This window comes from Carica papaya, chromosome 1 (genome assembly GCF_054855325.1).
Source record: "Carica papaya isolate Zhongbai chromosome 1, ASM5485532v1, whole genome shotgun sequence".
Taxonomy (NCBI): Eukaryota; Viridiplantae; Streptophyta; class Magnoliopsida; order Brassicales; family Caricaceae; genus Carica; species Carica papaya.
In genome coordinates this window covers 23652704-23677136 of record NC_142309.1, presented here as the reverse complement: position 1 = coordinate 23677136, position 24433 = coordinate 23652704, and the positions used below count along the sequence as shown (strand labels likewise).

Genomic DNA, 24433 nt, shown 5'->3' with positions numbered 1-24433 from the left:
ATTGAAAAAAACTTAAATCTGAACAAACAAGAACTTTCACTTCCGGAATCCCAGTGCATTCAAAAGCCAATTCTGTGATTTTGTGCCTCCTTAAGCTGCTTGTTCTCTTATCGGTCTAGATTGTGTCTAAAAGACATTGCTCTTTAAATAATTAATAAAGGCCATTACACAAACTAACATGAACAATTAAAAATGTAGCCAGATGATATTGGCTCCAAAATGCTACCTATTCAAATCATTTAGCAAATTGCACGACATGTTTTGAGTCTTCAATATAAAAACATCATGGTCATCGTCATGGCCATATGCCTATATTCTTTCTTTTTTTAAAATTTTTTTTAAATGAACACACTTTTAATCGGCACAAAACAAATGACATTCAAAGCCCACCTCCTCCAAAAGAAGAATAGGGACGGGATCAAGCTTACAGGTTCTTCTATGGCTCATCTAATTGGTCCTGCACAAAATCACATATCAAACCCATGTCAGATTCTACTCAGACATCAAAAGCTGAAAATGTTTCAGAGAGAGAAAAGTTCTGCATTGACCTGGACATCAGATGTCCACAGAGTGAGGTTGTCCCTCAAGAGTTGCATGATAAGGGTGCTGTCCTTGTAGGATTCTTCTCCCAAGGTGTCGAGCTCAGCAATAGCTTCTTCAAATGCCTAACACGAAGTACAGTGAAAGTGGGTTAAGGCATCTCTGGTACATGACACAGTAATAAAGTAAATCTGAACTTCTATTATAGCCTTGATAAACATAATAGATGCAATTGGGAAAGGATGCAAATCGGATGGCTCTAGCAACATACCAAGAAATGACTTTAATAAGATTTAATTTTGCACATTTTCTGTGGAATATCATCAATTTTATTCTTATAAGCATTAGCAAGTATACATCGTAACTTTATTCTTAAAGTCACTGCAAGTTATAGCCTTGTCCAACAGGCCAAGATAATCTTTAAACTTCATTCTTATAGAATTGGCAAGTATAACTACGGATCAATAAGCAACAACCATAAGGGAAATTCTACCATGCCCGAATGATATGAGGTCCCTTCTCAATAATTAATTGGGGAGAAAAGAAAAACTGGGGGAGTATATTTTCATGTTAACAAATCTTTCCTCCCTGATCAACAGTCACAAACATTTATTCTCAAATTATCAACCGCTGGTGTACATCTACTTTATAGTACTTGGGAGAATGGAGTCCATGGTAAAATTCCAGAAATGCCGTGAAAACTTATTTTAGTTTCCTCCTGACCAAGTCCTGCAATCGAGTAAAAAGTCAAAGACTCAAAAATGAAGACAATGAACTGCAAACCACATCTTAATTCTCTTATCAAAGTCCACAGAGGCTAACTCAGACCAAAGTCAATTTCATAAAATTGAAGAGAAGCAAAGAAACTTTCAACCTTGGATCTGGATAGTCTCAAAACTGAGCTTAACCTAAACTATCTTAGAAGAATTGCCTCAACTGAATATATCTAAGACTGAAACTATATAACTGATGGTTCGCTCCAGCCTCCAGCAACAAACGAGAAAACAACTAATCCCACAAAAGGATGGGTAAGAAATCAGGGACAGAGCATACCTGCTTGGCCATGCTACATGCTTTATCAGACTGATTGAGAATCTCATAGTAGAATACCGAGAAATTTAGTGCTAGCCCCAACCTTATCGGATGTGTTGATGCGAGATCGGCAAGAGCAATGTCCTACCACACATGAAAACAACCATAAAAATAAGCAAATCAAATAGTTAAAACTTCTCAAAATTTACCAGAATCCTAATTTCTTTGAAACCATTGGCCTAATCATAGCTCTAACTTCGTCAAAATAACTTTGAAACCCAAATAATTCTCCATTTGATAGACAAGAAAATATCCAAATTCTCTGTTCCTTTGCCCATAAAAGGCAAAAATGTGTTTAAATTTCCTCGATTTCACTTCCTTCCCCGCCCTCTCCCGTAAAGCAACCAGACATCAAAATTCCTAAGCCAATAACCCAAGATCTTGTGTTTCAATACCTTCAATTTGCCCTCCCAATTTTCCTACCCTTCTAAACAGCCAATCAGCACTATGCAAATCCAGTTAAGAAAAACACACTAAGCAACAGAAAAGAATGAAAAAAAAGGAACCTGAGCAGCCTTGTAAGAAAGCATAGTATCCTCAGCGGCGGCTTTCCTTTCATCACCAACCTTAAACTCGGCCAAGTACCTGTGGTAATCCCCCTTCATCTTCAAGTAGAATACCTTGGATTCACTCGCTGTAGCAGAAGGTACCAGATTCGAGTCCAGCAACCTCAAGATGCTAGCACATACCTCGGAGAGCTCGCTCTCGATCTTCGATCTGTATTCCTTGACGAGCACCACGTGTTCATCGTTCTTCCTACCTTCCTCCTTCTGTTCGATCGAACTGACGATACGCCAAGCCGCCCGAAGCGAGCCGATCACGTTTTTGTAGGCAACGGAGAGCAGGTTCCGCTCCTCAACGGTGAGCTCACCGGCCGGCGTCGAGCCGACCACAAGCTTCTGCATGAACTGGACCATCTCCTCATAGCGCTCGGCTTGCTCCGATAGCTTAGCCAGGTACACGTATTGGTCTCTGGTCAGGTTGTCTGGGACCCCAGTCGCCATCGTCAAAATCAGAGCTCAGCGTTTTTTCTTCGTGTCTGCGGTGCGTTTGTTTTTCGGTTGAAGAAAAAGGGAAGATCCTTTTGTGACTTTGAAGGACCAAAATGCTCGTGCTGTAGGGGTACTTTTGTAATTTACCTGGGATAAGATGCTATTAATCCAATAATTGAAATTTTTAAAAATCATTTTTGGTCGTTCATGCTTATCTGTTAGAATCTCTTCTTTTCGGCCTAAAAGCTCTCACGATCTTATTCTCACGTTTTCGAAACGGTGCGTTTTACAATTATCTCGGTTTTCTACCGATGACATAAACGACGTCGTAACTGCCTCGTCTCTCCGAAAGTAATCAGTCACTCTCCTCTTTGCCCCCCAATTCTGCACCAAAATCCCTGCAATTCCACTAAAACGCCATTACAATTTCCTTCACTGTTTACATACTCGTCCACGTCGTCGTCTAACTGCACCTGTCAAAACCTTTTCTCTGAAAGTAATAATTTGGCTCCAGAGTTATAGTTTAATCGTGGGCTTGCTATTCATTTACTCGCCTGTTTCTGCAAGCAAATTCAATTAGGGAAAGATGCAGGCTTGTGGCTCTGCATCGATAACGTCTCCATTGTGGTGAGTTTATCATATTCTAAAGCCATTTTCTTCCTTTTCTTTTTTTTTTTCCTTCAAGTTTCAAAACTTTTTCGGCAGCTCACACGGTGACTGAACCTCATGATACCCGTAGAATTTGCTCTCCGTTCGCCGTTGTTTGCCCTTAAGCATTGGTGTTTTCTCCTTTAGTGTCTTTCTGTTCTTGCATTATTCTACTAGGTTTTGTTGCTGACATTTCGGTGCTTGATTACTTTTAGAGTTTGGGGTTAGTCAGGTCAGGCTTTCATGCTCTTGTATTCTTCCATGTAGATTTTAGAATGTGTTTCCAGTTTCCAATCAATTCTCAAGTAGTAGGTTTTTCTTCCAAACATACCCTGAATCTATACATTTATTTTTTGCTTGATTGAACTAAAACTTCATTTTGAAGCATTTACGCAATCTCATTTCTAGCTTATCTTATATCTACTGGATTCCCATGACTATTGTATAGAATAAGCAATTTTGAACTGGGTATGGACTTACTGTTGATTCAATTGTCTAGTTTTAGTTTAATGTCCTTTAACTATATAATCAATATAATGTTCTAAGTTCTGTTTTTGACAGATTTAATCTCTTTAAAATCACTAGACCCAGTAAAACCAGCAGCAAAGTTTTAGGTAATTTATGAGAGGGAGTTTCTGGATACGTTTTTTTTCTTCCTCTTCCTTTCCATCAGCTTCCCTTCCATGGATCTCTCCTATTCATCTTTCAAAACCAATGTTAAGCAAACCAGATCCCTCAACAGAAACTGTAAATGCTCTTGTGGAAGTTCAAAGAAAACCGAAATATATTTCTCATGAGTCAGCTGTCAACTTGATCAAACGTGAGAAAGACCCGCAACGTGCTTTGGATATATTTAACAAGGTAGCAGAGCACAAGGGTTTTAATCACAACAATGCAACCTATGCAACGATCCTAAGTAAGCTTGCTCGTTGTAAGAAGTTTCAAGCTATTGATGCAATTATCCATCAAATGACCTATGAAACTTGCAAATTTCATGAGGGTATCTTCCTTAATCTCATGAAGCATTTTGCAAAATCCTCTCTGCATGAAAGAGTGCTCGAGATGTTTGATGCAATTCAACCAATTGTTCGCCAAAAGCCTTCTCTCAATGCTGTTAGTACTTGTCTCAACCTGCTGATTGAATCAAATCAAATTGATTTGGCTTGTAAGTTTCTCTTGCGTTCCAAGGATCATCTCAGATTGAAGCCTAATGCCTGCATTTTCAACATCTTGGTTAAGTATCATTGTAGAAGTGGAGATCTTGAATCTGCCTTTGAAGTTGTAAAGGAGATGAAGAAATCCAGGATTTCTTACCCCAATTTGATCACTTACTCTACTCTGATGGATGGCCTTTGTTCAAGTGGAAGACTCAAAGAAGCAGTTGATCTATTTGAGAAAATGGTCTCGGAGGATCAAATCTTACCTGATGCCTTAACTTACAATGTTCTGATAAATGGCTTCTGCCGTGAAGGGAAAGTTGATCGAGCCAAGAAAATTATAGAGTTTATGAAGAAGAATGGATCCAGTCCAAATATATTCAACTACTCAGCCTTGATGAGTGGATTTTGTAAAGAGGGAAGGTTGCAGGAGGCCAAGGAAGTGTTTGATGAAATGAATAGTCTCGGTATGAAGCCTGACACAGTTGGTTATACTATACTACTTAATAGCCTCTGCAGAGCTGGGAGAATTGATGAAGCAACAAAATTGCTTCAAGAAATGAAAGAGAGAGGCTGCAAAGCCGATACTGTAACTTTTAATGTGTTCATCGGGGGATTATGCAGAGGGGATAGGTTCGAAGAGGCTCTTAAAATGCTTGAGGAACTACCTTGTGAGGGTGTTTATCTGAACAAAGCAAGCTATAGGATTGTAATGAACTTCTTGTGCCAAAAGAATGAGCTGGAAAAAGCCACTGAACTGCTGGGTTTAATGCTTGATAGAGGGTTTTTACCGCATTTTGCAACTTCAAATGACTTGCTGGTTCGCCTTGTTAGAGCTGGGAAGATAGAGGATGCAGCTGCTATATTGTTTGGATTGATGGAAATGAGATTTAAACCAGAGCCTGATTCATGGGCTATTTTGATTGAAATGGTTTGTAGAGAAAGAAAATTGTTGTATGTGGTTGAATTGTTAGATGAGTTACTTTCCTAATAAATTTATACTTCCAAATATATGTGGGATGTTATTTTTTGGTCTAGTCTTTTAACCGTGAGTCTTTTGGAGTTAATTTGTGTTCGTTGAAATCAAATTTTTATTTAATTTTGTATGCTCAATGGTGACTTTGTTTTATTAAAAATATTTGAAGTCTATCTAAAAATAATTTATTTTTCATAAATTAGATTCTTACTATATCATACCCGGCTCTTAATTGCATTTGTTGCATTTTGTAAAATGACAATAAAGCAACTATTGAATTGATTCATGTTCAGAAAAAATCCTCCAATCTATGAATCTACTATGGGGGTAATTCAGACAGACAACACACCATGAAGTAAACAACAATAAAATCATAGAAAGCTATAAGCACAGTTTTGTTTGCCTAAACCATTATCAAGCAGGCATCTACTCACAATTTTACTACACACACTCGTATATTTTAATTAATATAGGAGATTGAATACATTTTAACATACCCCCGCATTTAGTTGAACCTTAAAAGTTTTGAGATTTTCCACTACTCTCCGATCTCTACAACTGATGCATACAATTTTTACCTAGCACAAATTGGACAAGCGTGAGCTGCAGAAAGGAGTGGATATTTTCTTGTTTTATTTTGTACATATTCACGGTTAATATCTCCAAGACAGATGTACAAGATAAAGGAAAAACTGTCCTCCTTCTGCTTTTACCAAATTGAATGCTTGATTCCCAAGCCATTGCAAGTTAATATGAGGCCCTTGTATCGGTTAAGATAATCCTGCAACCAATTAACGAAAATTTGAAATCTCAATCTTGTAAAGAGCAAAAAAGCATTAAAAAAAAAAACACATTTTAACACTGAAGTATAAAACACATGTTAACACTAAAGCAAAGGAATCTTACAATGATATTATAGTCATAAAAATGCAGCATCCCCTTCTTGTCATATTCTCGCCTTTGGACAGGATCACTCAAAACTGCTCAAATAAAAATTCAACGACCAACTGTTAGATAAAAGAAGATGTATGATGCTCTCTGATAGATTGATGATGTGAATAAAGGAAGTCTAGGTAGAACTTGCACTTGAGAAGCCCCGGCCTAATAGAAGAACTCAAAAACCACGAGCATGATTATACAATCAAAGAAAGCTCGTTTGTGTCAAAAGCAAAGAAGAGAAGACGGATGAGACAACGGCTATGTAATTGAGAAAAATATCTTGGTGGATTTGAAAAGATTTTTACTTTATGTACAAGGGGGAACAAATAAAAATGGCAAAACCTTGCTCAAAAGCAATAAGAAAATGTTTATATATAAATATAAAGATATGTTCAACAAATTCACTTTTAGGAAGGTTGAACCTACTATAATTTTACAGTGAACAAATGGTTAAACAAAGGATGTAACAAAATCTACTAATGGAAGCACTCATCGTCACTCTTCAGTGATTCCTTTATCCTTCTAGGCCTTAGCTTTAAGAATTATACCAATCAGATAGCACCAGAGAAGATATGCGACCACAAGCTGAAATATGTATTAGACAGTATTCACATCACATCATAAAGTGATTTTGATCCAAGACATGGCAGCAAGAGGTAACATCTTGGACTGACATGGATAACATCTTCTATGGAGTACTTAATTCAAGATAATTCTGTCTCTCCATGTATGTGTGTGGTTTTTGGTGGGGGAGGGGAAGGGGGGTAAAACAATACGCCTACAATTAGAACTCTAGAACAAAGTACTATTTCAATACAAACGATTATATCAGATGTATCCTGTAACACTGCAAAATTCATTGATTGGATAGACTGAACTGGGACTTAAGTTTCTACCACTTAGATACCTTCCAGCCTTCCAATACAGTCACCATCATGCACTATGCCACATTCTTGAACTATATGAGGCCTCAAAAGATGAAAACCAACACAAGCTAGATAAATCTTGTTTTAAGTCCTAACAGCTCATTTTTATTTCCAAAAAAAAAGGTCCTAACAGCTCATCTTCCAACCTCAGCAGAACCAATACAAGATGTATTCTGCAACACACGCACTATTTACTAAGTCAGCGGTTAACACCACATATTCCCAAGTTGATATTTAAGATGAGCACCAAATGGTTCCAGCTAACTATAACCCTAAACCGGCAGCCATGGTTAGGGCTATCTGATATAAGTTGCAAATACTAAAATAGGCTCAGTTATCTCATCAATTACAGTACATCTTACATCTGCTAAATATTCAGAAAGGTCAGCTAAATATCCAGAAAGGTAAATGACCCCAACATTAAATCAAGCATTTCCACCTCAAACACTTGTGGAGATTGAACAAATCCATGACCTCACCCTCCACCATCCACCAGAAAGTTATATTCAGCTAAAAATATCATCAGATAAGTTCTTGCTTTGCAACAACTCAATCCAGCACCGAAAGTCAGATATGCACATATTTGGGCAAAATCATTGACAAAGGTTCGAACCAACCATATGGCCCTGAAAGTTACTGAAGTTTGAGGCAGAAGAATGTCAGAAACTTTTACTGGTAGAAAATGAATTGGTGGCCACAAAATTTATTCAAGTCCTAGAAACTAAAATGAACTGGAATGAAAGGCTAAACAGACCTGTCTTTTGATAGACTCTGCAACCCAATTTCACCAAGCCAACAGATGAAATTATTTCTCATTGAAACAATAACTATCATCAATTTTTATTCTGTTCAAGACTGGATCAACTTCAACAAGACCAACATTTAAGCTAGACAAAAAAGGTCAGGTGGTAAAACAAACACTTCATTACCAGAATCAAACAGATTAATCGTCAGAAATTTAAGATCACAATCCACAACCTCTCCAAATAACTATCAAATACCCCAATTAGCACCTATGCTGCTGGCTCTGCTAGCAAAACATGTATTCCTTAATGCCAAAAAGACCTTATTGCTGCATTATACACAATATACTACACTACCAATGCAAGCCCCTAAAATTACAGAAATGTACGTTCACCGATACATAGCACAAACAGAATTTCAGATTATATTAGCACTATGACCATGTCTCTTAAAGAGTATTTATTATACACAAGTCAGAGACCCAAATTGTCCTGAGATCAAACATCACCATCCTTTTAGATGACAAATAAGCTAACATGAAATTCATATTAAAACTAAACTGGTCAAAGATTTTCACGTTTCAAAAAGAAAATGAGAGACAGACAGACCTTGATAAGCCTCGTTTATCTCTTGAAATCTAGAAGTGGAGCTATCCCCGTCTTTGTGCTTATCCGGATGCCATTTCTGCACATAGGAAAACCAAAACCAATTAAGCGAACAGGCGTTTATGTTGGATTCAAATAGGAAATAAATTAAAACCCAAAACAAAGTGAATAAGAAAAGAAAATTAACAAACCAGTGCAAGACGTATATAATTGGAGCGAATTGCATCATCAGTAGCATCATAATCCACTTCCAAAATTTTATAGTAATCCTACATTTTTCGAACCACAGATTCACCATCGTTAACTTAAAACCCTAACACCACTATTAAGTTTTCCTTGGAAGGGAAACACGAATACCTTGGGTTTTGAGAGAAGAGAAAGAAAATCGAAATTGAGATAGGAGTCCTGGTCTGGCGATTGGGTTTCTTCGGGCTGAGCGTCGTCCCACTCGTCCCACATCATGGTCTTTCGCTTTGGCCCTCTCCGTCTCGAGTAACAGAAGCGTAAACGATATTGAAAACGGCGTCGAGGGCGTCAGTTCTGAAGGTCAGTGTTGGGCTGATGATGGTGGTGACTGGCGATGCTGCGTAGAGCGTTTTGATAAAATCTGGTGCTGAGAGGGACAGGCGGTGGTCCTGTACGTGTGTGTATCGGCGTGCCGCGCACTGCCGTTTTTAGTGGCAATGAACGTCGTTTGCTGTATGTATGAAATGTCGACAAAGCATAGTCGTAGCTCCTTTATAAATCAAAGCATTATGTAAATTTCGAAATTATTTGCATATAACATAATTCAAACTCACATGTTACGTATTTTACTATACAATTACTAGATTTATCCGTATGAATTTATTGTGTTAAAATGTTTATGTAAATGTACGAATAATAAATATAAAATTATGCGAGTATGTCGAACTAATATAAAGCATGTGAGATTTTTATGATTTGATATGGTAATATGTTATATATTAATGCTTGGTGTATAATCAATATGTTTAGAGCTAATAATTTAATAAATTTAAGTATTATTAATTTAAATTTTTTTAATTAACATAGGAAAATCACTAATTTAAAAATTATGATTCAAAATATTTGATGTTTGTATATAGTTTATCTGAATTTGTTGGACTAATTTAAGTTTTTGACACTAAGATTTGTTAACTGAGTATATAAAAATTGTTAAGTGACATATATCATATGTTGTATTGGATAGTTTCAATTATTTTAAGGAAAATAAAATTAATCTTTAATGTAGCTTAAATTTATAATATTCAAATAAAAAATATTTAAGATAATAATCATAGTTTAACTATTTGAAACATAAATGTTAGGTCATAAATAATTATATTAGTATTATTATTTTATATTTATTATTAAATACATTATATTTTACTTTAATTAATGTTTAACTTTTTAAACTAATTTTAAATTATTTAAATTATCGCTTTTATTAAATATATGAAGAGATCCATCCATAAAATATAATTTGTTTTTAAAAATTAAAGTCATACACACCGAATGATGTCAACAATCTATGTGAGCGGTACATAAAAGTAAGTTGAAGATAAAAAGTATTAATTAGATGTAGATAATATTCACTCATCAAATTTTAGTCGGTTTAATATTGACAAAATATTCATAAAAATTTACAAAATTAAAAAATTATAATTTATTGAAAGTTTACCTTTTATCAATTAATTAAAAAAAATTTGAGTGCTCTGAATCTATACATATATTTAATTAAAAATAACCTACTAAACTTTGAAAAAAATATATGAAAAACAAGTAAGTTAAATAAACCATAAAAACAAGAGAAAATGAGAGGATCCAGTTTTGAAATTTTAGGAGAATATAATTAATTAATTAATGAAGATTTACATTAGTATTTGTAGTAAGAGCATAATTTATGGCTACCATTAATTATGAGTATTTACAATTTTAATCCTACATTTAAAATAATTACAAATTTATCCAGTATAATATAAATATTTTATAAAATTTGAAGATTTTAAAAGATGAATAAAACTGATAACAATTGAAAATTTTTGTCCCTAAAATAAATAACTTATTCTATAACAAAATGGCTATTATAATGAACACCAACCGTTGTGGTCAATAATCGGTGTCTTTGACTTTCACACGTAAATTAATATATATATTTTTTTCTGCATAATTACCAAATTTCTAATAAGAAAAAAGGGTGTGGGGAGCAGCTGGATTTTTTTTTAGATTTCAAATTGATACAATCACGACCGGAGCCAAATTCACATATATAGACTGACGATGACTTGCAAACATGACGCCATCATGAAATTCGAAATTTTCTGATTTTGTTTTTGCTCTATAATATATAAATTATAAATATACATGTTTTTTTAGTCACTTGACTTTAAAGGCTTATTTATACATGATTTTAGACAATTGAGACAGGAAAAAATAAAAATAAAAATAAAATTATTTTTCATATTTGACATTATTTCAAATTTTATTTACATCAAATATCAAATAGAAAATTTAAATAAAAATATGTGCTGCTACTTATTACAACTTTCGTCACTCCTGAATCCCGATGGTTGTTCTTCCCTTTTTAAGTAAAGAAGTTAAAAGAGCCGGTCACATGGTGCAATGACGGGTTCGACAGCGACCCGACCCAACTCTTCCAATTTCACGCCGGTCGAATATAGAAGGGCATTTGCGTAAATTAACATCTCAAAAGTATCTCTTTCTCCCGTTTGCCAACTCCGAAACCAAACCAACCAATCAACGTGTGACTCAGCTAAACTGTTACCCACACGGGCGTTGCTAATGTTCGCAGCGTGGGAATAAAAGAACAAAAATATTCATTTTCAGAAATCGGAAATATTTTCAGCTCAAGAGAAAAATCAAAACCAAAAACCACCAGCTATGGACTGACTCTCTCTCTCTCTCTCTTTCTCTCTCCGCCCCTCGTTTTCATCGCTCTCAAACAATTCTTCCATGGCGTCTCTCTCAGGTATCTGTTCTTCTTCGCCGTCTCTCAAGCCTAACAGAAGCTCGATCTCGAATCCTTTGGCAGCAGTTCGTACAGATTCTGTCTCATTTCCTGCTCGCTCCAAAATCGCGGACCGGGCACCGAGTTTGGTTCAGTCTCACTCGGTAGCTCGCGAGATATCCTCTGATTTGTCAAAAACGAACGATGGATTACCGAAGATGGCGAAGAAGGGGCTAGAGAAGGACCCACGGGCACTCTGGAGGAGGTACGTTGACTGGCTCTACCAGCATAAGGAGTTGGGATTATACCTGGACGTTAGCCGGGTTGGGTTCACGGATGAGTTCGTCGAGGAGATGGAGCCGAGATTCCAGGCGGCCTTCAAGGCTATGGAGGAGCTGGAGAAGGGCGCCATCGCAAATCCTGACGAGGGAAGGATGGTTGGTCACTATTGGCTTAGGAACTCCGAACTCGCGCCAACTTCGTTCTTGCAGACGCAGATTGAGAACACGCTTGACGCGGTTTGGAAGTTCGCCGATGAAGTCGTCAGTGGTAAGGTCGGTATGCGGATCTACTTCGGTTAATTACGCAATGAGTCCCAGATGGATGAGAAATTTTTAATTGAGAGTTTATATTCGCACTGAAATATTTTTGCGTTCATCCGAGACTGCTCATTCTCAAATTGAATCGTACTGAACTAAAGGATTGGTTGATCAAAGTGAAACAAGCAAGCTTTTCCGCTTTTGTGGTTCCGTTTGACTTTATAATGAATAATGGAATCTAGTCATGATATTGGTGTTAATAAATTTGAGAAATAAAAATGAAACATCGGTTTAAAGTTAGAGCACTGTATTTAACAGTGAAACTGTACGAAACATGAAATTTGAAGGACGTAGAACTGCTGTTGCTATTAAGGATACATCCAAGGGAGCATAAAGACTGCCGCCGTAGGCCTCTAAAGATTGTCAATAACTGTTTTTCTTGCCTTTGTGTTTATTCTTGTAAGACCTTAATCTCTCATTCATTTATTTTAATTTGAATTGACAAATGTAGATAAAGCCCCCATCCTCTCCTGAAGGTCGCTTTACTCAAATACTCTCAGTTGGGATTGGAGGTTCAGCTCTCGGGCCACAATTTGTAGCGGAAGCATTGGCTCCCGATAATCCTCCACTAAAGGTATCTGATAACTGTTTTATGGAGTAACATCTTCTTTTCAAAGTGCTGCTTGTTATTCCTATGTTATTCTATTTGGATTTTCTAGTCATAAACTGCAAAGTACTTGTCACTATTGTGTGGGTATACGTCCAATTGCATATTTATACAGAATTTCCACTTAAGTCTTCTATGCCTCTGTCTGTATGTATGGCAGTGAATGGAGGATACAAGTGAATTTGAATCTGCACAACATGTTAGGTGGGTGTTGGGTTGCGATTTTAGTTGTTTCTATATTTTTTTCCTGTATCAACAATGACGGTGGTTCCTTTCTCTCATCACAACTTCTTTACCCAATAAAAAGTTTCCCTATTAGAACTGAAAGATTTTTGCCAACATTTATCCGAGGGAATGCTGTGGCCAAAAATTTTTTAGATCAAGAAAACTGCTGCTAAGTCCAATTGCCTACGATGCTTTGGGTTTTAATCTGAATGGAATGGGCCTATAGTTATTCTCTTTTAACATTGGCAGATAAGATTCATTGATAACACAGACCCTGCTGGAATTGATCATCAAATTGCACAGCTTGGACCCGAGCTGGCTTCTACACTTGTCGTTGTAATTTCAAAGGTCTGCACATGTCCTTTTCTTGTTCTTTTTTGGTGCTAAATGCATACAATTGCCTGGTACAAGACATTATTCCGCCCATTCCCCTCAGTCTCTTAACAATTTTTTGATATAGTGTTAGTAAATATTACATATTAATGTAAGTTGCTAATGCACAATTCTGCTCAGAGTGGTGGTACCCCTGAAACTAGAAATGGTCTGTTGGAAGTTCAGAAGGCTTTTCGTGAAGCTGGCTTGGATTTTGCAAAACAGGTTTTCATCTCAGGTCCTTGTTTCTGCTTTTTGTTAAATTTCTTTGGGTTTCAGTGTAAATACAAAACTTCATGATGGTACTAAAATTGAGGTAGAGGTGTGGAGTTTGAAATAGTGAGCCTCAATCACTGGTCAGATGTAGATTCTCTTCTATGTGGCAAGATGAAAGTATTCATGCCTTTGTTGATTTTTGGTCTTTTTTTCCTTTGTAGTTGTTGAGCTTCTCACTTCCTTTAGAAATTTCTTTGTGTCCAAATGATTGGTAATCCCATACTTGGGCATTTTGTTTCATGAGAAATCATATGTAAAAGGAGAACATTGTGAAATTTTAAATTTATTTTCTTATAAAAATATGATTTTGTCCTTAGTTTGGCACCCCTTGGTGTTTTTTGATTAATTACTTCATGTTACTCATACAAACTAGAGTTTCTTTTACCTAAAATATTGCTGCTATCATTTCATACTCATTTTGGAGGATGACCAATGGTGCGTCGAGATAAATGCCTATGTTAGTGAGACTTGGAAAATTTCTTCATAGAAATGGCTAGCTTTACTATGATTTTTTCTCTCTCTCTCTCTCTCTCTCTCTCTAGAAAAAAGGGAAAACTATTGGCTCTCTTCCAATTAGAAAAAAATCTGTGCAGTTCAATTGTTGGTTGATATTGACAACCGTAATCTAGGCTAGATTTCTTTTGCTGCCATAGAATTGCAGTTTGATTAGTCCAGCTTTATTCTAAATCATAATACCATATCCAATTGGCTCTGCCTGCCCGCTGTCTTGAGTCTTGATTGTCTAAAATTGTTGGATAGAATGGTCGATTCCACATAAATTAGGTTTTTCTGCTGTGACACCTGATCGAATCTTGATATTTGTATTATGGGTGCATTGTTGAATGAGCATATCCTAGTTCTCTACAACACTGCAAGAATGTTTTTTTTCTTTTAATTATGAACTTGTTACATCTTGTGTCATATATTTTCTCCAGGGTGTTGCTATAACACAAGAAAAATCTCTACTGGACAATACTGCGCGAATTGAGGGCTGGTTAGCTAGATTTCCTATGTTCGATTGGGTGGGGGGTAGGACCTCTGAAATGTCTGCGGTTGGTCTACTTCCAGCAGCATTGCAGGTTGGTGAGCCCTAAAGTAAGAAATGATGCTTTCGTCTTTTATTTTCCTGGTTATTTATGAGTAATTCTACTGCAGTCAATTGACATCAGAGAAATGCTTGCTGGTGCTGCATTAATGGATGAGGCAAACAGGACAACTGTGGTAAGCATCCCCTTTTGGTTTTATATTGTTATTTTAGTGAGACATATGAGGTTTTTGAATCATATAATTGCTCTTTCTTATCCCGTAGATAGTTGACAGCCTCTTTGGTATCATATTAATAGATTTTCTTGTTCCTTCATGCAAAAAACCTTTCTAGTTGGTGAATCTTAATTTGATTTACTAGTCTCAACTTCCCTAATTCACTTACAATGGTTGAAAATATTTGTGTGGGCGTCTGTATTGAGAATGTCTAGTCATAGCAAGAACCATGTCTTGATCCCTTCTCTCTTTTCTATTTTGCTGCATATAGCTGTGTTGCTTTTTCATTATTCATTTACTTTTTAGTTTTTTATAAAGCACCAGCCATGTTATTTAAAATGTAAAATCTATTCAAATGATTGTTGGTTTCCTTGTAATCTGGTATTGATAAAAGAACTTGCTGAACTTGAGTAGAGCAGAAAAGATTTCACTTGGTGGCTTGGAATATGGTTTACATTCCGAATCAAGGGGGCAGACTTGGGACCTGAGTGATGATAGACCTTAACCAAGTGCATCTTGGTTAGTGGCTTTTGATACAACCAGAAGATCAGCAAGGATCCCAGTCAAGAATCCCAAGTATCTCTGATTCTGGTATCGTTGAAGCAAGCAGAACTTCCTCAAGACCCGATCAACTATTCAGCATCAACTTATCCTTTGTTTTTTTAATTTATTTCCAGCATTATCTTATCTTTTGATTTGTTAAGATTATTTGGTTGCTACTAGCCGTTGTGCTCCTTGGATAGCGGGGAGAAGTTGTTGTTTGACTTAAAGCCCCATTAGATTATGGACGAGACAAGTATTAATTAATAAGAAAATTGTGGTTTTTCTATCCTAAAAATAGAAGCTTTCGTTTGCAATCTTTCTTGTGTTTTCTGGGCATCTATCATTTTGGTATCAGAGCTATGTCTCACAAGGAAAGAATTAAGCATTTGGAAGAAAGTGTCCGAGGACTACAGGACAGCTTTAGCCAGATGGAGCTTGGAGTCGCCGATAAACTTCACCAAATGGAGGATACCCTCAAACAATTAACAGAGACTCTGTTAACCAACCATGAAGGCTCCAGCCATAATACCCCAAATCGAAATGGGGGAACGCGACCAAACCGCGACGAAGGAGCTGAGCGAAATGGCGGTGGCTGACAGCCATTCTTCTACAAACTTGTCAAGTTGGAATTTCCTATCTTTTCCGGAGATGACCCAACCGAATGGTTTAACCGTGTCGCACAATTCTTTGAGTATCAATGAATTCCCGAAGAGTAGAAAGTCCAACTAGCTTCTTTCCACCTTGAGGGCGAAGCCAACCGGTGGTGGTAATGGCTTCGCCGGACTTATCAAGAAGAAGGAAGAGTGGTGACATGGACAGGATTTGAAGAAGAGGTCTGGGCTCGCTTTGGGCCACCCGAATGTGAATACTTCAACGAAGCCCTATCCAGAGTGAGGCAGATCGGGCCCTTACGAGATTATCAAAAAGAATTTGAGAGATTGGGCAACAAAGTGAGAAGCTGGACTCAAAAAGCCCTGGTGGGTACATTTATTGGCGAACTGAAGTCTGAAATTGCTGAAGGTACTCAGATGTTCAGGCCCAAATCTTTGAAAGAGGTCATCAGTTTGGCCCGTATGAAGGAGGAGCAAGTGGGTCGACAGAGAAGGTTCAATTGGATCGGATGTAACCCCGATCAACCCGCCCCCAACCCTAGCTGCAGATTCCGCCCTGAAGCGCCTCTTGTGGGAAGAGATGCAATGCTGTCGAATGCAGGGTACTTCAACTGCGACGAGAAATTTACCGCAGGCCACCACTGTCGCCGAGCTCAAGCCCTGCTCTTGGAAGGGATCGAAGAAGAAGAAGAACCGAAAGAAGAGGAGCCCAAAATTTTCCTTCATGCTTTCATTGGTTGGTCCACCACAAAAACGATGCATGTTGATGCAACAATCCACAGTCAATGCATCGTCATCCTCATCGACAGTGGCTCGACTCACAATTTCATCAGTGAGCGAGTCGCAAGCTTGCTGAAGTTACCAATACTCCTGACTCAAGCCTTTTCGGTCAAAGTTGCGAATGGTAGTCCGATGAGATGTCATGGACGATTTGAATATGTGCCGGTTAACATCCAAGGTATCCTCTTCAATTTGACTTTTTTTGCTTTACCATTAACTGGTCTCGATCTTGTTCTTGGAGTTCAGTGGCTGGAAGCATTAGGAGCTGTTATGTGTGATTGGGGTTGGATGACCATGGAATTTTAGTGGGGTGGTCGACTGCGACAATTATGAGGCCTTGACGCTTCACTTCTTCAGATTGCTTCAGCTGAAGAAGTTGCCAAAAGCACGCTTCGACACTCCTCTCTGTTTGCAGTGTATCTGCAGACAGAAAACAACACCTCTCTGATCTACCTCCATCCAAATATGCAAGCTCTCTTGGATCAGTACCAGGATCTTTTCAAAGATCCACAATCAATTCCTCCCTGCCGAGACGTTGATCACCGCATTAGTTTGAAGGAAGGGGTTGAACCCGTCAATGTCAGGCCATACAGGTATGCCTATTTACAGAAAAGTGAAATTGAAAAACAGGTGAATACAATGCTTGATTCAGGGCTTATTTGGCCAAGCACCAGTCCATTCTCTTCACTGGTGCTATTGGTGCGCAAAAAAAATGGAACTTGGAGGTTTTGTACAGACTACCGGGCCCTCAATTCAGTCACCATCAAAGACAGGTTTCCCATCCACACGGTTGATAACATGTTAGATGAACTCTATGGAGCTGCTTTCTTTACTAAACTCGATCTCACCGTGGGTTACCACCAAGTCAGAGTACATCCATTGGATATTCACAAGACGGCCTTCCGCTCTCATAACGGTCATTATGAATATCTCGTCATGCCATTTGGGCTTTGCAATGCCCTTTCCACCTTTCAAGTAGTCATGAACAACATCTTTTGCCAGCATCTCCGTAAGTTTGTTCTAGTTTTTTTTATGACATCTTAATGTACAGTCCTAGCTGAGAATTGCATCTTGAGCTGGTTAAGTAGGTTTTTGACATCCTCCGACAACATCAATTTTTCATCAAGCTAAAAAAATGTGTCTTTGGGCAAAAGGAACTTGAATACTTGAGGCACATAGTCACATCGCAAGGGGTCAAAGTGGATCAAACTAAAATTAAGGTCATATTAGATTGGCCTCGACTAAACAACATCATTGAACTGAGAGGATTTTTGAGTTTGACAAGCTATTACCGGAAGTTTGTTCGGCAGTACAGAATTCTTGCTCGGCTTTTGACTAATCTCCTAAAAAAGGGACAATTTAGGTGGTCTGAGGAAGCAGAATCAACTTTTCAAAACCTCAAGGTTGCAATGACCACAACTCCTACCTTGGCGCTCCCGAATTTTGAAGAGCCATTTATCATAGAAACTGATGCTTATGGTTGTGGCATTGGGGCCATCCTCACTCAGCATGGGCAGCCTATAGCTTACATGAGACAGGCATTAGGCGTTGCCAAGCAGTCATGGTCGACATACGCCAAAGAGATGTTTGCCATTGTTATTGCCATAAAATTATGGAGTCTGTATTTGATGCGCAGAAAGTTCTATGTGCACACAGATCAGAAAAGTTTGAAGCATTTGCTGGACCAACGAATTACAACCCTGGAACAGTAAAAGTGGCTCTCTAAGTTATTTGGCTACGAATATGAGATCGTGTACAAATCAGGAAAAGAAAACTCTGCCGTAGATGGTCTATCTCGTAGAGAAGATAGCCCCACTCTACACGCTATCTCTATGCCTAAAAATAATTTGTGGAACACCATCTGGGAAGTTGCAGATCATCCCTATATGCAGACAGCCCGCAAGTTAGCCACTGACCCAGCATGTGGTTCCTTTTCACTCAAGAACGGGTTGATTTATTTTAAGCATCGAATTATTGTTCCTCCTAAATAAAAAATCACAATAATTATTGCAGGAATTCCACTCATCTTTGACAGGTGACCACTCAGGTTTCCAACAAACTTACAAAAGATTGGCCCAACAATTTTATTGGTCAGCCATGTATCGAGATATTAAAGAATATGTAGCAGCATGTGACACCTGCCAATGAGTTAAAGTCGAGACACTTTCACCAGCCGGCCTTCTCCAACCGTTGCCAATCCCTTGCCAAATATGGGATGATATTTCCATGGATTTTATTGAAGGACTACCTATCTCAAACGGAAAGAATACTATCTTGGTTGTGGTTGATCGTCTTAGCAAGAGTATGCACTTCATCACTTTGGCTCACCCTTAGCACTTCATCACTTTGGCTCACCCTTACACCGCTAAGACCGTGGCAGAAAAATTTGTGGACAATGTGGTAAAATTACATGGTTTGCCTCGCTCCATAATTAGTGACAGGGATCCGGTCTTTACTAGCCACTTCTGTCAAGAGTTTTTTAAGTTGTCTGGCACCCAACTCCGAATGAACTCCTTCTACTATCCACAAATAGATGGACAGTAAGAAGTTGTGAACCGCAATGTGGAACAATATCTATTGTGCTTAAGCCACCAACAACCACGCAAGTGGAGTTCTCTCCTTCCTTGGGCCGAATCTTGGTACAACACAACCTACCACTCCTCTATCAAGATGACGCCTTTTCAGGCCTTATATGGGAGACCGCCGCCGCCCATTCCCCATTACCAAGATGGCTCAACCCTTGTCAATGAAGTTGACCAATAGCTTTGTAACCGAGATGCTCTCCTCAAACAACTTCTAACTAATTTACAAGCAGCCAACAATCGCATGCAAGTCACCGCCAATGCCCATCGACGTGAAGTTGAATTTCAGGAGGGCGATTGGGTCTTTCTCAGGCTCTGACCATATCGGCAGCAAACGGTTTTCAAGAGAGCCTTCCAGAAGCTCGCATGTCGATACTATGGGCCTTATCAGACCCTCCGTCATATTGGTCCCGTTGCTTACAAGCTTCTACTTCCACAAGGGTCACGTATCCATCCCGTTTTCCACGTCTCCATGTTAAAAAAACCTATTGGTGAAGCAATTGCCCCTACTGAAAATCTGCCTGAAATATCTGAAGATGGGGACCTACTGTTGCAACCCCAAACCATTTTGGAAACCCGATGGATCAAAAAGGGAGCAAAATTTGTCGAAGAAAGTCTTGTCCAATGAACGAATTTGCCCCCCAAAAGAAGCTACCTGGGAAAATAACAGCGAGCTAACAGATAAATTTGGCCACTTGAACCTTGAGGACAAGGTCTCTGCAAAAGAGGGAGGCAATGATACAACCAAAAGATCAGCAAGGATCCCAGTCAAGAATCCCAAGTATCTCTGATTCCGGTATCGTTGAAGCAAACAAAACTTCCTCAAGACCCGGTTAACTATTCAGCATCAACTTATTCTCTGTTTTTTTAATTTATTCCCTGCATTATCTTATCTTTTGATTTGTTGAGATTATTTGGTATTTGTTGAGATTATTTAGTTGCTACTAGCCGTTGTGTTCCCTGGATAGCAGGGAGAAGTTGTTGTTTCCCCTCCTATTTAAAGCCCCTCAGATTATGGATAAGGCAAGTATTAATTAACAAGAAAATTGTGGTTTTTCTATCCCAAAAATAGAAGCTTTCGTTTGCAATCCTTCTTGTGTTTTCTGGGCATCTATCAGCTTTGGTGGTTTATTTCTGAATAAGGTTGCCAATGGCAAAGGATGATCAAAGTAAAATTTGGTATGGATGAAAATCAATTCAGGGTGGGATGAATTTCAGGTTGCATTAGATGGAGAATAGGATCAAGTGAGAGGGTGAGGTTTTGGACGGACGATTGATGTGAAGGAGGGACTCTGTAGCAGCATTTTCTAACAACTTACTATGTGGGTTGTTGTAAGGAGGCCATGGTATCAACTACTGTTTTTTATGTTTTAAAGATTTTTTATTTTAAAAAAACTATAACTAATTCCATCTCTGAGTAAATTACTGGCTTCTCTTAGATAAAATTACATGATTTACTGATAATAACTTGTCTACCTGTTTGCTTTGCTTTGCACTTATTGTGTTTTTTTTTCCTGCAACTATGATTCCATTGTCCATTTGTCCAATCAACAGCTCTTTTTTTGACATTGCTTTTCTGTCTTCAGCTGAGGGATAACCCTGCAGCATTGCTAGCTTTATGCTGGTATTGGGCTTCTGATGGAGTAGGATCCAAGGTATACATTCGTTTAACTGATATAAAATCAGCAAGCTATCTGATCACGTCATTTCAGTATCATTTATCTGTAATTTACATTAATCTTGTTGGCATTCTGCAGGATATGGTTGTCCTTCCTTACAAGGATAGCTTATTACTATTTAGCAGATATCTGCAGCAGCTAGTCATGGAATCACTTGGAAAAGAATTTGACCTTGATGGTAACCGGGTACGTGCAACAGTTTGCATACTGTAGCTAAAGATTATGCGACCTTATAGTTCTTCTCGGGATCGATTCAATTGAAGATTAAAGTTTTTCCCAATTAATAGTTTCTGCATTGCAATGATTAACTGTAGCATTCAACTGGGTTCTAATATCCTCTTATAATTTGTGTAATATCTTGTGTTATGCTTTCCACTGTACATGTCTTGAGCCATCAGCTTTCCTGTTATAATTTTCTTTCATTGTTTTTGACTTATAACATTATTATATTGATGAGCCAAGCGTAGACCTATTAAGTCAGTTGCTAGTTTTACCGACAGGTTATGCAGTCACATTGCTGAAATATAATCTATTGCCTTTTGTCATCCTTACTGATGGCATGGATTTAATATAGAAATATAACATTGTCAAATAAATTCAAGAACTTTCAGAAGATATTACCTTTTAGTTTAACTTTGTTGTTTGTTGTAATCCTTGTGGTGCATGTGTGAAACTTTTGTCAATAGTTTCTATAAAAAAAATTGTTAAAGCAAAATATTATGGACCAACTTGTAGTACATTATTGTATCAATATTGTTATAAATGGATCCAGAAATGGTAGAAATGTTCAACCATCAGAACAAATACTCTTCTCTGAATTGCTTTGTTGTTGGGAAGATTAACTTGCAGTTTCACCTGAAGATACGACTTCTTAATTTTACAGGTGAATCAAGGACTTACAGTTTATGGGAATAAAGGGAGTACTGATCAGCATGCGTAAGTTTCCCATATGTTTTATGTCAGTCTATATTTCTGAAATTATTGTGTTAGATGATGAATTATAACAAAGACTAAGTTGGCAGAAGAAGAACTGACTCTATTTCTGTATTCTCTATTAAAGGCGTGTTAATTTACTATGGTTTCAACTTGATAAGCCTTTTTTTCTCTTATGACTTATATAGTTACATTCAACAACTGAGAGAGGGTGTGCACAATTTCTTTGCGACATTCATTGAAGTGCTGCGGGATAGACCTCCTGGTCATGACTGGGAGCTTGAACCAGGTGTTACTTGTGGGGATTACTTGTTCGGAATGTTACAGGTTAGTTCATGAATAAATTAGGTTTTAAGTATTGTTTGAAGGTTCTGGATCTGGTGATGATATTCAATTATTTTTTGCTTCAATGATTAATATTAATTCCTTTCAATTGATATTTCCAATTGGTTTGAGTTTACACAGGGAACAAGATCCGCACTGTATGCCAATGATCGAGAGAGTGTCACAGTCACTGTGCAGGAGGTGACCCCAAGATCCACTGGGGCTCTTATAGCCCTTTATGAACGGGCAGTTGGCATATATGCCTCTCTTATTAACATTAATGCTTACCATCAACCTGGTAAATAATGCTTTCTATTGGTGGAAAATATGATTGCTGTCATTAAGATTTATACGTGAGTTTGGCACTCACTACGAAATTTATCTTGTGTTTTGAACTAGTTTTTTTTACTTGTGCCTCTCTTCCTTCTTTTGGGGTCTGCTTGTTATCTCAGGTGTGGAGGCTGGGAAAAAGGCTGCAGGGGAAGTACTAGCTCTCCAGAAGCGGGTATTGGCTGTATTAAATGAAGCCAGGTAGCATTTCAAATTTTTGCAACATATAACGTATAACAATGCCCTGTATAGTTATATATCACAAGAGACAGCTTCCTTGGCAGCTGGCAACCTGCTTAAAAAACATGCTTAAGTACTCATCCGTGTATTTATTTTCACTTTCTGATTTCTTCTCTGGCATTCAGCCCGTCGACTGCAATGACATTGCATTGCAGAAAATTCAACACATTTATAGAAAAGTTGAGGTGTTCATAGGCTATAGGCTATAGCTATTGTAATGTCCTCCTCTGGAGAGATCTGATATGATGTACCGAACACCCATAACCATTTATTCTCAACTGCCGTAAATGCAGGATTTGGGAAAATACATATTTTATTTATATAATGTCTTTGTCTTCTCAATAAATATATTTTCAATGTCTGGAAACCCGACTATCTTGTTACTGAATCCAAGGGAATTCTTTTCTTGGGTGTGAAACTCACTAATCTTTTTTTTTGACACTCTGGCCAGTTGTATCTAATTATATAGAATCTATGGCCTTGATTGAGAATTGAAATTCTCATAGACATCCTTTGCCTTTAATCTGAAAATATGAGCTATATTATTCTGTGGGCCTTACTGTTTCATTTGACACCAATAGTTCTCAGAGGTGAGATTTACTTACTTGATTTTTGAGATAATGTTATGAGACTTAACTGACTGCAAATTCCATGCTATTTCTATCTGATTCTTACTGTTCTTTGGTGTTCCTTTTTCTTCGTTGAATTCTTGAATATTTGGCTTCATCTGATTATTCCCACTAATGTTTTTTCTTGCTCAGCTGTAAAGAACCTGTTGAACCCTTGACGCTTGATGAAATAGCAGAGCGTTGCCATGCTCCTGAAGATGTACGTATGCTGTCTACGGTTTGAAACCATTTCAAAAATGAACTTTTTTGCTAACCTTCTTTAGTACATCCCTGCAGATTGAAATGATTTACAAGATAATTGCACATATGGCTGCAAATGACAGAGCCCTTATTGCCGAAGGCAGTTGTGGATCACCACGCAGCGTCAAAGTTTTTCTCGGGGAGTGTAATGTAGATGAACTGTATTAACATTTTCTATTTGATGCATAGTTGTTTTTGTTACAGGAAAGAGCTCCAGCAAACCAGGTTTCTTTTTTTTCTTTGCTCGTTTTTCCCTCTCCTTTTGTCGTTGCCAGTTATATTTAGCAATAAAGTTGCATTGTTGCCCGGTAATTTGAAATGAGCTGAAGTTAACATTATCAGAATAATATATCTTCAATTCTTTCTGTTGTGTACCAAAAACTATTGAATTCGAATTATATATTGTCTTGGTGAGAAAGGAACAAAAATCATGTGATTGCTTCTTCTGGGCACGATAAAAAAAGTCAAAAAGGTATCCTGAACAGCTTTTAGGCTTTTAGCCCTGCAACGAAGAGAATCTAACTGCAGAACCCTTGCTCATTTTGGTCTTACATTTTCAAGTTTCTGCACAAGCAAGAGACAAGAGTTCTTGTGGTTGGTACGGTTGCTGCCCTGT

At 37.8% G+C, this 24433-nt stretch overlaps 4 protein-coding genes across 4 annotated transcripts; 2 read left to right on the top strand and 2 right to left on the bottom strand.

The window, feature by feature from the left end:
- Positions 1–186: 186 nt before the first annotated feature.
- LOC110825974 (14-3-3-like protein B) lies at positions 187–2715 on the bottom strand. Its single transcript, XM_022056532.2, has 4 exons — positions 2139–2715; positions 1594–1716; positions 549–665; positions 187–457 (listed from the first exon to the last, which is right to left on the bottom strand). The coding sequence occupies exons 1-4, from the start codon at positions 2634–2636 to the stop codon at positions 437–439; spliced, it is 759 nt and encodes a 252-aa protein (XP_021912224.1). The 5' UTR covers positions 2637–2715; the 3' UTR covers positions 187–436.
- Positions 2716–3112: 397 nt separating this feature from the next.
- LOC110825973 (Pentatricopeptide repeat (PPR) superfamily protein) lies at positions 3113–5466 on the top strand. Its single transcript, XM_022056530.2, has 2 exons — positions 3113–3251; positions 3834–5466. Exon 2 carries the CDS (start codon positions 3894–3896, stop codon positions 5418–5420), a length of 1527 nt encoding a protein of 508 aa, XP_021912222.1. The 5' UTR covers positions 3113–3251; positions 3834–3893; the 3' UTR covers positions 5421–5466.
- Positions 5467–5756: 290 nt separating this feature from the next.
- Positions 5757–9334, bottom strand: LOC110825970 (Chaperone DnaJ-domain superfamily protein). Its single transcript, XM_022056527.2, has 5 exons — positions 8977–9334; positions 8811–8888; positions 8623–8698; positions 6312–6385; positions 5757–6186 (listed from the first exon to the last, which is right to left on the bottom strand). Exons 1-5 carry the CDS (start codon positions 9079–9081, stop codon positions 6115–6117), a joined length of 405 nt encoding a protein of 134 aa, XP_021912219.1. The 5' UTR covers positions 9082–9334; the 3' UTR covers positions 5757–6114.
- A 2111-nt stretch (positions 9335–11445) lies between these two features.
- PGI1 (phosphoglucose isomerase 1) lies at positions 11446–24182 on the top strand. Its single transcript, XM_022056534.2, has 14 exons — positions 11446–12141; positions 12638–12760; positions 13268–13366; positions 13532–13615; positions 14602–14745; positions 14822–14887; positions 21029–21097; positions 21200–21307; positions 22005–22057; positions 22243–22381; positions 22520–22676; positions 22831–22909; positions 23710–23776; positions 23854–24182. Exons 1-14 carry the CDS (start codon positions 11593–11595, stop codon positions 23983–23985), a joined length of 1869 nt encoding a protein of 622 aa, XP_021912226.1. The 5' UTR covers positions 11446–11592; the 3' UTR covers positions 23986–24182.
- The last annotated feature ends 251 nt before the right edge of the window (positions 24183–24433 follow it).

Coding starts and splice junctions, on each gene's coding strand:
- PGI1 (XM_022056534.2), top strand. CDS start 11,593: ATGGCGTCTCTCTCAGGTATCTGTTCTTCTTCGCCGTCTCTCAAGCCT. Junction 12,761..13,267: donor CCGATAATCCTCCACTAAAG/GTATCTGATAAC, acceptor TAACATTGGCAG/ATAAGATTCATTGATAACAC. Junction 22,910..23,709: donor GCTGTATTAAATGAAGCCAG/GTAGCATTTCAA, acceptor TTTCTTGCTCAG/CTGTAAAGAACCTGTTGAAC.
- LOC110825970 (XM_022056527.2), bottom strand. CDS start 9,081: ATGATGTGGGACGAGTGGGACGACGCTCAGCCCGAAGAAACCCAATCG. Junction 8,889..8,976: donor CTCTTCTCTCAAAACCCAAG/GTATTCGTGTTT, acceptor CGAAAAATGTAG/GATTACTATAAAATTTTGGA. Junction 8,699..8,810: donor ATTATATACGTCTTGCACTG/GTTTGTTAATTT, acceptor TCCTATGTGCAG/AAATGGCATCCGGATAAGCA.
- LOC110825973 (XM_022056530.2), top strand. CDS start 3,894: ATGAGAGGGAGTTTCTGGATACGTTTTTTTTCTTCCTCTTCCTTTCCA.
- LOC110825974 (XM_022056532.2), bottom strand. CDS start 2,636: ATGGCGACTGGGGTCCCAGACAACCTGACCAGAGACCAATACGTGTAC. Junction 1,717..2,138: donor TTTCTTACAAGGCTGCTCAG/GTTCCTTTTTTT, acceptor CATGTGTGGTAG/GACATTGCTCTTGCCGATCT. Junction 666..1,593: donor CATGTAGCATGGCCAAGCAG/GTATGCTCTGTC, acceptor ACTTCGTGTTAG/GCATTTGAAGAAGCTATTGC.